The 15805-nt window shown below is 32.7% G+C and overlaps 1 protein-coding gene across 4 annotated transcripts in view; it reads left to right on the top strand.

Annotated features, from left to right (window-relative positions):
* The first annotated feature begins 5858 nt into the window (after positions 1-5858).
* The window catches only part of LOC119616074 (protein cappuccino), an 82654-nt gene continuing 72707 nt past the window's right edge, over positions 5859-15805 (top strand). Inside the window, exons 1-2 of one of the 4 annotated variants that reach the window (XM_037972221.1) lie at positions 5859-6145; positions 12434-12845. In XM_037972221.1, coding sequence (XP_037828149.1) covers positions 12485-12845 — 361 coding nt within the window. In that variant the 5' untranslated portion in view covers positions 5859-6145; positions 12434-12484. Of the gene's footprint in view, positions 6146-6286; positions 6724-12433; positions 12846-15805 lie in introns of those variants that run through there. The other 3 variants (XM_037972222.1, XM_037972223.1, XM_037972224.1) reach the window with 3 other exon arrangements.

Raw genomic sequence — 15805 nt, 5'->3', positions numbered from 1 at the left:
GGTCCCCTTCAGAAAATGACTGCAACGCTCATTAATGGCTTAAAAATACGAGAGCAACGATGAAATTCGACACTAATAAGTTTAATAAGAACCAAATTCTGTCTACCAAATTTATGAGGATCGACCCATAATTTACCCTACCCTCCTATATAAGGCCCCCTTCAGAAAATTACTTTAACGCTTATAACTGGCCTAAAAATACGAGTATATAGATGAAATTCGACATAAGTAAGTTTCATTCGAGTCAAACGAGGTTTGATGATGGGTATATAAGATTCGGCATAGCCGAATATAACACTCTTACTTGTTTTCCAATGACATGCTGTATCAGTGATGCCAGGAGATTTTTTTCAGAAATCCCTACGCTTATGAGAAAAAATCCCTTTTTTCCCTACACCCACTTTTTATTTTCCCTACATTTTTCCCTACACTACTTTTTTCCATTTTTTTCAAAGTTTATCTTAAAAAAATATAAAAATAACATCAAAAACTAAAATATTAGCTCCGTTTTATAATATAAATATATGTATGTATTTTTTTTTTTTAATTTTTAGGAATGAAATTTCTAGAATTTAAATTTTTTTTCTTTCAATTTTACATCATACAAATCTTCCAACCCTGACTCTTCAGTTAAGATTAAAAAAAACAATTGAAAGATTTATGGCAGTATATCGAATCGTGATAAAAATTTATTTTATGTGCCTCCAACAAAAAAATTTTCATAAAATAATTATTTTAAATAAGGTTTACTTTTGCGTTTACTTTTTGCGGTTTACTTTTATAAATTTTCAGAACATTAAATTCATTTTTTCAATCCTGAGTTACTGCATTAAGCCTCCGACTACTCTATCTATAAGGAGTCAGAATATATCGCCCTACAGGATTGGCATAATCCAAAAAGTCGTTTCAAGAAAAATGAATATGAATATTTAATGACATTTAACTATTTTTTTAATAACTTTTAAACAAATCAAGGGGTTTTAAAAATCCAGATTCAGATAGTTGAGGTTAATATGTTTCTCATCTAAATTGAAATTAAATTTTTAGTTGTCTAATATTCACAAAAACGTGGGTTTTAGTTTTTACGTTTACAAAAAATCGATTTCACATCGAAAATAATAGACATATTTGAAATTTCATAAATCTATATGAAAGATTTTAGTATGTCGCATGTTTTGAAGACTTTAGTTCAAGAAAGCCGAATTTTGGATTATGCCAGTCTTGTAGCGATATGTAGGTACATATATTGTAGAAATTACAAGCGGAATTTTTACTAACGATACACTTAAAACTGATTTCATTTTTAATTTAAAAGTTTAATACATGAAAGAGTATATTTTTAGTTGTTAAAAACTATGAATTTGAAAAATCCCTACAATTTGACAATAGTAAGAAATCTTTCCCTTTTTCCCTGCACGTGAAATTTTTGAAAAAAATCCCTACAAAAAGGGAAAAATCCCTACACTTGGCATCACTGTGCTGTATATACATATCCAGCCAAGTATACATGGCCGTCACGTTTGACTTTGGTACAAACATTTTAAGAGTTCGAAAAATATTCGCTAAATTTCAGTTTTAAGGTCCATTTTTTTAGATAACAAGTGAAATAGTAATTTTATAAAGCTATGTTTAGTTATAACAAATATGTTATAAAATATTATACAGTTATGTATTTAACAGTGTTTATGTACAACGATGTTTTTAGGTTGGGTATAAAAACCCGTCTAATCGTTATTAGAAATTCTAAGGATCGCTTACTTTTTATTTCTCCCTTAGCAAACGTTGTCAAGCACTTGTAACATCATTCAAAATTTGCAAAACATTTTCACAATCATTTGAATGTTTTAAATGGAATGAAACTTTTTCCATTATATAACTATGTCGCAGATTGTCTCGTAACCATTCGAAAAAGTTCACAATCAGACGATAGAGAAAAAAAACATAAAATACAGGTGAAATGAGCATCTGCATACGAATAAAAGATTTTTAAATTTTAAACATAAAATAATATTAACCTGAAATGTTTAAGCTAAAACTAAAAATTTAAAAATCTATTTGACATAAAAGTACGATTAGGTTAGGTTCGATTATATGTATGTATATTAAAGATGGGCATGTAATGGCTTTTTGGGTAAAACGTTGTGGGATCCGTTTTCGAGTTATTCGTGAGTTATTCGTGAGTTATTATTATTTCAATCATTTTTTAATAAATCATGTTAACACGTTTATCATCTAAATTAAAATATAATTTTTATTTACATTTTGAAAAATCACAAAATTATTTATTCGTCACAGACAGAATTTAGTAAATGCAAAATAAAATATCTACTAGAAAACCCCCACAATATACACACATTAAACCCTTAATGGAAATGATAAAACATTACGTTTTCTGGAAAAATAACGTATTTTATTTATTAAAAAATACACAAATTTAAATTTAAAACTTAGCTCATGTAATTACTGCAATAATTTTCGAATCGTGCCTCGCAACAATTAAATCGCCCAATTTTAAGTTTATCAAAGGTTCATAAAAACTAGATACTGAGCGCCTAGTAATTATGATTCATTCAAATGTATTTAGAACGTTATTTTTTAAGCACATTGATGTCATCAAATGTTTCTCAATTAATTATTAAACAAATACAAAGTAAATATAATATACAAAAAGCAAAAGTAGAGATAATTATAAACAGCAACAACAACAATAATAATAATCATTAAATATTATTTTGAAATAAATGATCAAATAACTAGACTTACATACATAAGAGGCAAACAAATGATCTTCAGAAATATTTTGAGTCATTGAATAATACAAAGTTGATGACAAAATTTAAACAAAAAACAAGTAAGAAATTATGGTCGGGCGAGGCCGACCATATAATACCCTACACCTGTTACAAAAATAAAATGTTATTTAGTTTTCATACATCTCAGATATACTTAAACCATTTATTGTTGAACAAAATTCTGGACATTTAAGTCAAATTTTGAACGGGGGCTTTTTATAGGGGCTAGGGTCCAATGAGGCCCTATTATTAAAAAATTCATGAGGGTTATTAAGGCTAGTATAGAACTTGGTTTTACAGCTTTTTGTCGAGATAGGAGTATATTAAACATAATTATGAACTTAAAAGGCCTATTCGGCGGGTTCAGTTGTATGGGGGCTAGGTGAAATAATGGACCGATGTTAACCATTTTCAATGGGCTTCGTCTCCGATACCATAGAAGATCATATACCAAATTTCATTAAATTATTTCCAAAATTGCAACCTGTAGTTTGATTAAGGGTTTACAAGCCTTATTTGGGGGTTCAGTTGTATGGGGGCTAGGTGAAATAATGGACCGATCTTAACCAGGCTTCGTCCCTGGGACAATAGAAGATCATGTACCAAATTTCATTGAATTATCTTCAAAATTGCGACCTTTAGTTTGATTACAAAGTCTACATGGACGGGCGAACAGACGGACGGACATAGCAAAATCGACTCAGAAAATGATTCTGAGCCGATTGGTATACTTTAAGGTGGGTATAGGACCAATATTATCGTGCGTTACAAACATCAGCACAAACCCAATATACCCTCCCCACTAAAGTGGTGTAGGGTATAAAAATTATGTATAACAAGTAAGAGTGCTATATTCGGCATCGCCGAATCTTAAATACCCTCCACCCGTTAGCTACTTTTCATGAAAAGCCATTGCGCAGAATGATTTATCGATACACAAAACGTATATTAAGAAAATTTATGGGATAAAGCGACTTAAAGAGGTGAACCTTATATGAGAGCTTTATGTCAATAAACTATGTGTGTTTAAGTAATTTTCGGACGGCGTCATGAAATAACTCCGCAGAACAAAAATGAAATAACTCCCTAAAAATTTGTTCAGAAAGCAAAAACAACGAAATTTGCGGATTTAATTCGTTTTTTGGGGCATTATTTCACATTTAAAATGAGGAGTTATTTCATTATGAAATAATTCCTCAAAATTCAAAAATGAAATAAATCCCTAAAATTATTTTTGGGGAGTTATTTCATTGTATTACTTTTATCACACGAAATAAAAAAATATATATCTGATAGCCGGCCTTCGACCGGTCTCAAGGGTTTTATCCTCTGGGGTACATTGGACACCGGCTTCGCTGAGAATACACTCTCCCTGTATCAAGAGTATTCGGCCTTAAGCCTGCTATTTAGGAAATCTTTACTAAGCGAAACCGGTGGTAAATCCTTGCGTCCGACCGTAGGCCGTCTATTTAGGAAATATATATATATATATTTCTTGGTGTTACAGTCGGAATGACAAACTGTAATGCAGTTTATTTTTCCAGCTGAGGTATGGCTCAGCCTGACTGACTCAGTCCAGGTTCAGTTCAAAGGTCTGCTTCCTTGAAATGAAAACACAAATATTTAAAATGTGATGTGTAATTCGAAACAAAGCTTTATTACGGAAACCTTAAACTACTTATAGTCTACTTAAGTGTACGATGTAGTTCGGGAGTTGAACGATGATTATTCGGGAGGTGGTCGTTGAACGATGATTATTCGTTAGGTGATCGTTGAACGATGATCATTCGGAAGGCGATTGATGAATTTTGATTATTCGGGAGGTGATCGTTGAACGATTATTATTCGGAAGGCAATCGTTGAATGTCTCTCGGGAGATGATTGTTTGGGACGGTGAGATTAACGATGAATATTCGATGATATGTATTTCGGCGGTGTTGACGGCGATAGCTGGACAACAGAAAGAAAAAGGAATTTTATCGCTGTTTTCGGGAGAGATTTCTTGTTAATTTCAGTGTCTATTCATTCTACGATTAGTTGTTGAATCTGCGTAGCTACCACACATACTACAGGAAGTATTCGGAGGTTCTTGAGTTCGACTAAGAATATAATCGCAAATACTACACGGAGTCAAGAAGAATTCGGAGATTCTTGAGTTCGACTAAGAATACAATCGTAAATACTACACGAAGTCAAGAAGTATTCGGAGGTTCTTGATTTTGACTAAGAATACAATCGCAAATACTACACGAAGTCAAGAAGTATTCGGAGGTTCTTGAGTTCGACTAAGAATACAATCGTAAATACTACACGAAGGCAAGAAGTATTCGGAGGTTCTTGATTTCGGCTAAGAATACAATCGCAAATACTACACGAAGTCAAGCAAAATTTGGAGGTTCTTGATCTCAACTAAAATACAGTGGTAAATACTACACGAGTTAGTTACGAATGTAAGAAGAATGGTTCTTACAATCGGCAATCTACAAACTCACACTAATAGAGCATTTATTGTGTTAGATTCGGGCGGTACTTCGGTATCATGCACAAGTGCAGCACGAACGGCAATATCAGCTCCCCCTCTAGTCACGAAACTGTGACCAGTTTATAATATACGTAGATCGGTATAATTCCGAAATTCAGCTTAAATATACATATTCCCCTCATTGTTAGTATTCCCCTCTTAGTCTTTCATGGGTTAAATATAGCGCTTTTAAATGTCTCCATATACTACATTATTTACTCATACATTCTCTCGAATACTCACTTCAGTTGAACATTTAAATTTTCAAACGCTAATCGCTTTATCGCACTTGGCAAATTATTATTCATTTAAATAAATTAGTTTTGTTGCTATTTACTGTTGAAATGTATGCATGTATGTATGTATGTATGTATGTTTTTATCTTTTTATGAGTTCATGTGTTTTGTAGTTGGTGGCGATTTGGCGTTTAGCGTCACAAATAATTGAGAACAATGTGCAATTTATGTTTTTCACTTTTTTATTATTTCTTCATTTTAGTGTTTAATAATTGACCGGTCGGTTGTTAGGTTTTGTTTTCATATTTTTGTGGGATTTTCTCGATTTGTCTGTTTTTATGTCAATTAAAACGAGAGAGAATAAAAATGTTTTGACAGTTTGATAAGATACATGCGCCATTGTAACATACGAGTGTTTGTTTACTTTAGTATTCAAGTGACAGTGACTACAAGTGTGTGTTATCGATTTTTAACAGAAATTTGTTGTAAATGAAATTATTCAAGAGAGAAGAAGAGGAATTAAACATATGACATTAAAACAAAGTACAATATAGAACTTAGTGTCTGAGTCACATGAGCCAAAGAGTAAGAGAAATGTAAGTGAGAGTGCAGACAAGTGAGTGCATCCAAACAGCTGTTATTGAATTTTCCAATCGTATAAATGTTTGTTTACTTTACACATATTTTTTTGTTAGAGATAACATTTTGACAGTTGTTAAGTGACAATGTACTGAACATGTAAACAAACAAAAATACGAACAATATTCAATGTTGGACAGACACATTAATGACAAATAAATAAATTGTGAAATGTGAAAGTAACACGCGAAAAATAGTTCAAAGTAATTGTGATTGATTGTTGTAGAAAATGGATAAAAATTCAAATTAAAATCATACAAATCACAAGAAAATGAAAATCTCGCTACTCACACGTGCCCATAAATTTCTGCCAAAAATAATCAAAATCAAACGGAACGGAAATGTAATTAACAAACACTAATATCGCCATTTTTCAGTGATTTTTTTTAGTTTTTGGCTTTTCCGTGTGTATGAAACGGGGAAGAGTGAGTGCGAGAATTAGAGAAGTGTGATTAAATTTGTTGTGCAGATTTGCGTGTTTGCCACATGCAGCAGTGATGAATTTTCTTTAACAATTTAACAACAAAGTTTATGTGTGAGTTTGTTATAATTTCATATTTTATATTGTTTTCCTTTTGAAGTTGTTTGTATGTATATTGTGATGGTTAAAATTAAACAAAAATTAAAGGAAATTGCTCATGTCACGAACTTGTCGCATTTGAGCTGTGATTCTGTTCATTTGTTTTAATTTTATTTTCATTTTTATATTTTTGTGGTCGTTTCAGTGCGTGTGTGCCGCACCCAAGCGTATTTGGTGATTTTCTTGCCATTGAAGCAAAAAACAAATAAATTTAGTTGAAATTGCAAATAAATTGCACCGGAAGCAACCGCAATTATGGCAGTTAAAAATCTCTAATTCAACTTTCTCGATATCGGATCATTTTTCCAAATTGCATTTGGAATGAAATGAAATTTATACATCAATTAGTTTAATTATAATGAGTGCAAAATGTGTCAAAACCCCCTATAAATACATACAAACATGATTCTATACATTAATATGTATGTGTGAAATAGAAAATGATAATTTTTTTCTTGTATGTTTCTGTGACGTCATGACAACCACCAAACCTAAAAAAATGAAAACAAAGTGGAACAAACTTTTGCTGATTTTACTGACCAAAACATTAATGTTTCCACAAATGTGTGAGTCACGTGCCAATTTGTTGTTAATGTAGGTTTTCATTGTTGTTTTTGGTGTTTTTTTACAAAGATTTCTTATCGCAACTAATAAATGTTTATTTTTATAATGCAAATAAATTTAGTTAATTTTTGGAAATAATACCTGCCAAGCAGAAACAATTGTTGACTGATAGGTGTGAAAATATCATAAATAAATATTTATTAATTTAGTAAAATTATGGGATATAATGTGTATAACAAGTATGTCCATTCATCTGAATTTATCCAAAGGTGTAATAATGTATCTATGTAATTGTTTTAGATAATTAAATTTCATAGGGTGCCTCATCAGAAAAAGTAAAACGACAAAATTTTAGGGATGAAATTACATTTAATTTAAAAAAATTGAAGTTTATATTTATATATATATAGCCGACAACTTTGACGTTTTTTCGTGTCACTGGAACTTCTTTTATATTTGGTTATACCCTACACCACTATAGTGGGGTGGGAATTATGCGTTTCGCTGATGTTTGTAACACGCAAATATATTGGTCCTACACCCTTAAAGTATACCAATCGGCTCAGAATCACTTTCTTTGCCAGTCTGTCCGTCTGTTTGTCCGTCAGCCTGCCAGAAATTCTGAATAAATAACTTTAATGTCCTCGTTAATCGCTCTACCAAAATTTATACGTATAGAACTATATTTACCTTTGTCCCCATATAACCTCTCTTTCAGAAAATCACATTTCGGAATTAAGGTAAAATGTTTTATTATTAGAAAAATAATCCACATTTTTAACATTGTCAGTGGTGTAGGCCCTTTTAACCCGGGTTTCTCCTGTGTGGATCAAGGTAGAAGTAAGCGTCTATATCCTCTATATTTCGGCATTGAAAAGCATCCTGTCCTAAACGGTTACTGTATAAGTTCCCGAACGTTATTCCATTATTCCTATATTTAATTATTCTGAAATTTTATCGGTTTCGAGTTGGCTCAAGTATTTTGAACCTTATGTATTGGTGATCCGAGTAGGATTGTTCGTTCGATACTTGATCTTATGGAGATTTTTTTGAGTGGACTCAATCATATCTGTCCAATTAATTATGTTGAACCTAATTGTGGTGAACTTCTACTCCTTCTTAGGATTTGATTTATCTAGGTAATCTGTGGTGGCTAATAATGCTGTGTTAATTTATCGGTATTATTGTAGTAGGTAGTGGTAAGAGGTATATAAATTTTTGGGGGACATATCAAAACTGTGTTCATGCGAATTTGTGATTTGATAGCCTGTAATGAATAAAGATGTTTTGGGCATGGTTGTTAGTACTTCAGTGTCCTTATCGGGGCTAGTGGTAACTGCCTTCTAATGTACACATTCCTGTTTTTTTAAGAAACAACTAATCTCCTACACGAACCTGTTGTAGCTAATGGTACTGTAGATACCGTCGCAGATACTTCGTTGTCCTTATCGTTGCTAGTGGTAATACGCCTGCTAATGACTACTCCACAAATTTGAAGATAACTGCTTAAGAAGCCTTGATCTTGGCAAGGCTAGTCTTTGGGATACCTACCATGAGAACAGTGCCTTAAGGGTCCTCTCCCTGTAAAAGACATCTCATTTCTCACGACCAGTTTAGCATCTTGGCTGCCAAGAATTTTGTATTTACCACATCATTCTTTTATGTAGACAGAGCAGAGTTGAGAGCACAGAAAGATCCCTCTATTTGACTTAGTCCTGGCTTAGCACCGTTCAAGGGAGAAGGGATACTTTCCACCAAGTTCTTGAGGGTGCAAACCGCATGATCATTGGCATCTGCTGAACTCGTTGCTCACAATCTCTATTGGTTGTTTGCTTTTAGAAGGGAATTCAGCGTAGTCCACTATCTTATTGTTGACCAGATCTTTTATCTTACTGTTCAGTCTATTGGAATATTTCTCATTGGGTTACCGGCATGATATGCTAGATCTTCGGGATTTTTCTCTTGACTACTTTGGCGAAAAATTGCGGTTCTCTTTCATTTTCATAGTTTACCTTATTCTTCAATGTAGGCGTTTCTTTTCGGACTCCCATTCCTTCAAGGTTGATTTGCCGTTGGAAAAAGTCCACAATATTAACGATCTTGGAATATTACTAGATCATAGACTTAATTTCCGTGATCACATTGCATTAACTGTCAATAAAGCGAATGGTGTTCTCGGATTTATGAAACGATGGTCGAACGAATTTTCTGACCCATACATTACTAAACATCTTTATACATCTTTGGTTCGTCCTATTCTCGAATATGGATCAATTATTTGGGATCCCTGTTATAATATCCATTCAAATAGTATTGAAACTATTCAAAAGCAATTCTTAATTTTTTGTTTACGTGGTCTTGGCTGGAATTCACTCGTGCTACCGTCATATGAAAGCAGACTCAATCTAATAAAGTTACCAACACTAAAAAGTCGTAGATTAATGCTGGGTATTTCATTTTTACTTGGATTAATCCGTGGTGATATTGAATCGGAGTTTTTGCTTGGTAAAATTAATTTTAATGTCCCATCTCGACCAACCCGTAACTTTCAACCGTTGAAAATAATGTACTACAGCTCCGTGTATGCTAACAACGACTCCTTTCGCCGCATATGTGAAAATTTTAACAAATGTTATCATTTAATAGATTATTCGGAAAGTAATGCTAATATAAAAAGAAAAATTGTTTTGCATTTAAATTCCTAAAAATTTGTATATAACTTTAGTCTGTAAGGATTTATATTAATCTATAGACCAAATAAATAAAATTAAAAAAAATAAAAAAATGTGATTTTCTTCATTATAACTTTCTTGGTTTTGTGTCCTTCGCTCGTAGGATTTTGGATTTGGAGGTTCCCATAAGATGAATATCTCTGTTCTCAGTATTCATCTCCTCGGGATATATTTTCTGCAGAAGTTGAAAGAGAATCCGGGATAATCCCGATATGATCATTTGAAGCATCCTCCTCGATTTCTCCCTCTGTGGGCAAGATAGCCTTTCTGCATAGCTAAGTACTCATTCACTTCTTTTACCTTTTCTCTTCTACTTCCTTATTTGGATTACGTCTCTATCAACTCTACATTTTTGCCAATGACATGCTGTACACTAAGCGCATTGTCCGTCACATAGACCAAGATAGAATGACAACGATACATGACTCGCAAGGAGATAGATCACCGTAACTTTAGGTTAGGTTAGGTTGATAGGAGGATGTATAAAACATCAAATCCGAAGAAATACACCTAGGCCACTATGGTGCCTGTTGTGCGCTTCTTTTCATGAAAAAAATTTTCACTGAATGAATTATTTTTCAGTGTTCAGAAAATCAGTTTCCTGGACGTAATTCCTATGAATCTTAAAATCAATGTTAGTCAGGAATGTTATTTCCGGATTAACATCACTTCCAAGATACTTGGATCTAACTTCGACGAATTCTTGACAGAGTTTCACTGTCCTCTCCACATGCTCTACATTCGTCTCAATCCGCACGTTTTGTATAGATGTGCTCGTAATCCTGTATGTCCACTCAGAATACGTACCATCATACTAACTCCAGACTTGCTCATTTTGAGGAGATTTTTCGTCTTTTTTACCCACTGTTTCATTATTCCAAGAGGCCTTATGGGATTATCTCCCATATCTTTTGTTGCGTCGAATATTTTTGCGTTTGTCAGGTTAACTGTCTCGAGTTCCCTTCCCTTTAAAGCTATTACATTCGCCCTTTCTGTGCCGACTACTCGCGAGTGGGCTGGTACCCATATGATATAAACCTTACCTCTGGGAGAGTATTAAGTTAAAGCTTTCTTACAACCCAAAAGGTCTTAGATATAATTCACCTGATATCGCCCTAATTGCCTTCTGGATGTCGGTAAATATATTAGGCGTTGTAGGCGCCATATTTATTCTAATCCAATTTACGCATTCTGTTATTGCTCGGACTTCTGCCTGGAAGCTTGTGTTATGATTTGGTAAAGGGTGAAATAATTCTGTTTTTGGGTCTTTAATATAGAACCACAGGCCCCACTTTGTCCCCCAATTTATAGCCATCCGTGTAACAACGGATTCCTAATGGTATTTGCTCTAATGTTCCGCTTGACCAAGACATTCAACATATTATGTGTCTAGTATGCGATCAAGCACGTCCGATGATTGTGTATAACCTTCCAATGTGTCCAGTATACATTGATGACGTATCCTATAACCGCTTTTAGACTGTTCGCCTAAAGTAAAGAGCCGTTCGGCTGTAAGCCGATATATGTTTCAAGGGGTGGAATATATAGCTACGTTTCCAGAGCCTTGGTTGAAGTAGTACACATGGCACCACTTATACCCAAGCAGCATGTACGCTGAACTCCCTGTAGTAGTTTGATATTACACTTTTTGTCCAAAGCAGTCCACCAGATTATTGAAGCAGAATTGGTCTAATTACACTTTTATAAAGCCAATTTGTCATAGTAGGACTAAGACCCCATTTCATGCCTATATGGTTGTTAATAGAATTTATACTTTTGTATCATTTCTCTAAGCAAATAGCAGAAAAATATTTTTAAAATTCGTCGAAAAAAGTGAATGATTGTGTGAAATTAAGCTCATTATTTCTGATGATTCTTATAGAATTGAATAATAAAGTATAACTTCCTATTTATGCTAAAAAAGAAATAATATGTATCATAAAATTGTGTTTTTGGAAACTTTAAACTATTTAATATTGTAATGCTCTGGTCCTTAATAAAACACTAATATTTAAATTGTTTTGTCTCTAATTATGCATATTTCTAATAATTTAACTTTCAGAAAAATATAAAAATAAATATTTATGTTTTTATGAATCTAAAGTTTATTAAAATATACTTTTAGTTTTCTTTTAAAATTATTTTGCAACTAAAACAATGCCAGCAAATATTTAACTAGCTCCACTTTGTAGTCAGTTATAATACGGAATAATCTGATTGAAAAGTTATAATTGATTTTTGATTCTTGGTATTTTTCTTATTCCACAATTTAGTTATTTTTTAACTAATAAAATAAGTTTTTACTTTTTTTTTTGCATTATTTTCATATTCTCAACACTCTTGCGTTAAATCCAATCATCAATTTGTAGTTGTGTATAACAACTAGACCTCCTCCAACATCGCAGACTACTGTTCCGACAATGGGCAACTCACAGACATCAGCAGCAAAGACAACAAGTGCTGAGGGAGGAGGTGGTGTGACTTCATCGTCTTCGACAACATTTGGTGGTTCAATAAGAAGTCGTCGTGGTAGTAAAGTAAAAGTTTTTGGCCTTTTGGGTCAAAAGAAGCCACCAAAAGAATCCAATACTCCAACAACACCCACATCAGCAGATCTACCACAAGTTGGCGGCACAAGTGTGGCAAATACATCGAATGCTGCTGCAACAGCAACAACATCGAAAACAATTGGTCGTGTAGAAAGCATTGATGAGGAGACGGAATTGCATCAAAAACATGACGCAGTTGTACGTCAATTGGAATTTGAACAAATGGAAATACGTAAGTTTTTATTGTTGATTCCTCCTTTTATTATTTTTGTTGTTATTGTTATTATTGTTGTACAACTATCCACCCTCCAAAAAAAAAAATGTTCAAATTTGTTTTTAGTTTGTTGTTTTTGCTTCGATTTGTTTTTAATATTTTTTTCCTCTTTTTCTTAATGTTACAATTTTTCAATCTGTTTCAAATTTTAAACACTTCCTTTTCCTGTTACTCTTGTTACTTACTTGTCGTTCCTCCACATCCTCTATCTTAAGATGTTAACAAGAAGCAACATTGCGAAAAGATTTTATCTCTTTTTAATGTTGTTATTCCTCAATTGGATTTTAAGTAGTTTTTTTTTCGCTCTAAGTGCATTTGAAAATTAATTATTATGGCATACTTTTAATTTTGCAATTATTTAGACATTATTGGTATTGCTGCTGTTGTTTTTTGTTTTCTCCTACAAAAGTTGTACGTGCATATTTACAGTGTGAAACAATTGCAATTTTTTAAATGAATGCGTACAGCATAATTCCAAAGATTGTAGCTAAATATTCAGTTTTTCAAAATTAACACGTCTTCATCTTTAAACATCCAAATAGTAGTCTAGATTTCTGATTTGATCACAACCAGATTATATGTCTTCACATAGAACATTAAACAATAACTCTTAACTCATTCTCCTCTATTTTGTTACACACTGTATCTAATTATGTACGTCTATTTTAAAAATATTTGTGCTAAACAAAATTTTACCTTATTTCCCAACTTATTGAAAAAACTTAACGATCTCATTTCCCCCCTTTCCCTCATTAAGTCTTGTTGTGATAAGTTATTTTAATAAGTTATCAAAATGAATATTGAAAAGTTTTTTCAATTGAAACTATGAAATTAATTTTATAATTAGAAATAAGCTAATTGCAATTAAATTGTCATTGTTCAATACATATTCTTGTATACGAAAATACTGGGAACCTTTGAAGCATTAATCATATAATTTTAATTACAATTAAACAATTAAAACTATTGAAATGTATACATAATACATATATCAAAATTATAAAAAGTATATTTTTTTAAATTCGTTCAAATTTAACGAATTAATAACGAAACAGCTAATGCTACCAACACATTTTGTGTACAACTAAGAATGAACAGTCGGCCATGACCGACCATATTATGTGCTGCAGCAGTTATGAAAGAACAAGAAAAAGCACAAGTGATTTAATTTTAAAAATGCAGTTATGTCGAATTTTGCCATAGTTATGATATGTACGTGTATTTACGTAACGTATATCAACTTATTGATGTACATATAACTGACTGTCTGAAAAGACTTTTAGGGTCAAATATGGTCAAATCCAAATAAAACAAGTAAGAAAGTATAGTCGGGCTTGGCCAACCATATGATACCCTACACCAGTTATGAATATTAAATGTTATTTATTTTTCATAATAAAGCATTTATCTTGAATATTACCTTGATTTCGATATATTTAAGCAACTTATAGACGAAGAACTTATTTTCTAAAAGAGGCTTTATATGGGGGATAGGAGCAAATGTGGACCGATCCCGATAAAATGCGCTGGATAGATTTGTATTTATATAAAATTTGTCTGTGATAAATGTCACTGCAATAACAGTGCTAATAAATTAATTGCGGATATTCAACTCACTTTCTGTAGGGGGCTTTGTATGGGGGCTAGGGTCAAATAAAGTCCGATTATTTCGAAATTCGGCAAGGTCATCAAGGCTTGTATAAAACTTAGTTGTGAGAACTTTCATCGAGATACATTTATATTAAACATAATTATGAGCTCAAAAGCCTTTTTCGGGGGATTCAGTTGTATGGGGGCTAGGTGAAATAATGGACCGATAACACTATGCCGATAACACTATGCCACAAAAATAAATGCATGTGAAGTGATACTATTTTTCTGAAAGGTGAATCCGAGTAGAACAAGAAGCTGTTTTTGAAATTTGCTAAACACCTCCAAAATCGTGAGATACGGGTAAATATCGGTTTTGTGTAGGAGATATTTTAAGATGTGATAAACTTTGAACGAGATGGTGCCTCTACTTTATTGAACATCAGTGTAGGTCTGCGGAGATTTAGGAAATACATCACGTAGGCATCACGCCTACGTAAGGAACTTCACGCAAAGTGGACCCAAAAACTTAAATCCTTATTTTAAAATCGACAGATTGAACTTTTAGATGAAATAACACATTTTATAAATTAAGGTGTCTTCGCACTGTCATGGCGTCTCAAATATGGCTAAAAAGGCTTTTTTCAAACTTTAAGGTCAGATTTGGATTCAACGCTGCGCAATCCTTTAGAGAAGTACATTTTGGTCACTGGGTTAAAAATTTGTTGATCTGTGTTATTATCACTCACCATGTCATGGCATAATAATCAAGGTGCTTCCCAAGAAGTCGTAATAAATAGACTCAAAAAGTCGAGCCCATTGAGACACTATTGCATTGGTCATAATGCAAACTTTTGTAGTTTCAAAGTCCGATTTATAAACAACAGTCGGATGTTATAACATATATAGCAATCTCTGATCATAATACCAACAAAAGAAGATTCTTCACTGACTAGTCAACAATTCGTTACGGGTACTGTCACGGATTTTTTTAATATCTATGTAAATAGTCTTGTAACTGCCAAGTTGAGAGCCAACATGAAATGATAAGGATGTCGAAAATTTTTCTTTGGCTCAACCCTGATCATGAAAGAAGAAGATAAGTACGAAGATAAGTTATACAAGACTCTTTTCTGATCTTTACAATATTTCCCTAATTAGGGTTGTTTAATTGGATAAATAGCTATAGATCTCACTAAATCGCCATTTACCATAACAAATTAGAGGAAAATATGTAGATATTTTGATTTTCCCAAAGTGAGAATTTTACATATCTTCTTTTATATGAAGCCAGGATTATAAATAGTCAGATTAAAATTTAATAATGA

This window comes from Lucilia sericata, unplaced genomic scaffold (assembly GCF_015586225.1).
Source record: "Lucilia sericata isolate MDLA Ls3-8-SP2 unplaced genomic scaffold, ASM1558622v1 Contig000056F_arrow, whole genome shotgun sequence".
NCBI classification, from domain to species: Eukaryota; Metazoa; Arthropoda; class Insecta; order Diptera; family Calliphoridae; genus Lucilia; species Lucilia sericata.
Note: the sequence above shows the minus strand (reverse complement) of the source record. Positions and strands in the feature narration are given on the sequence as shown.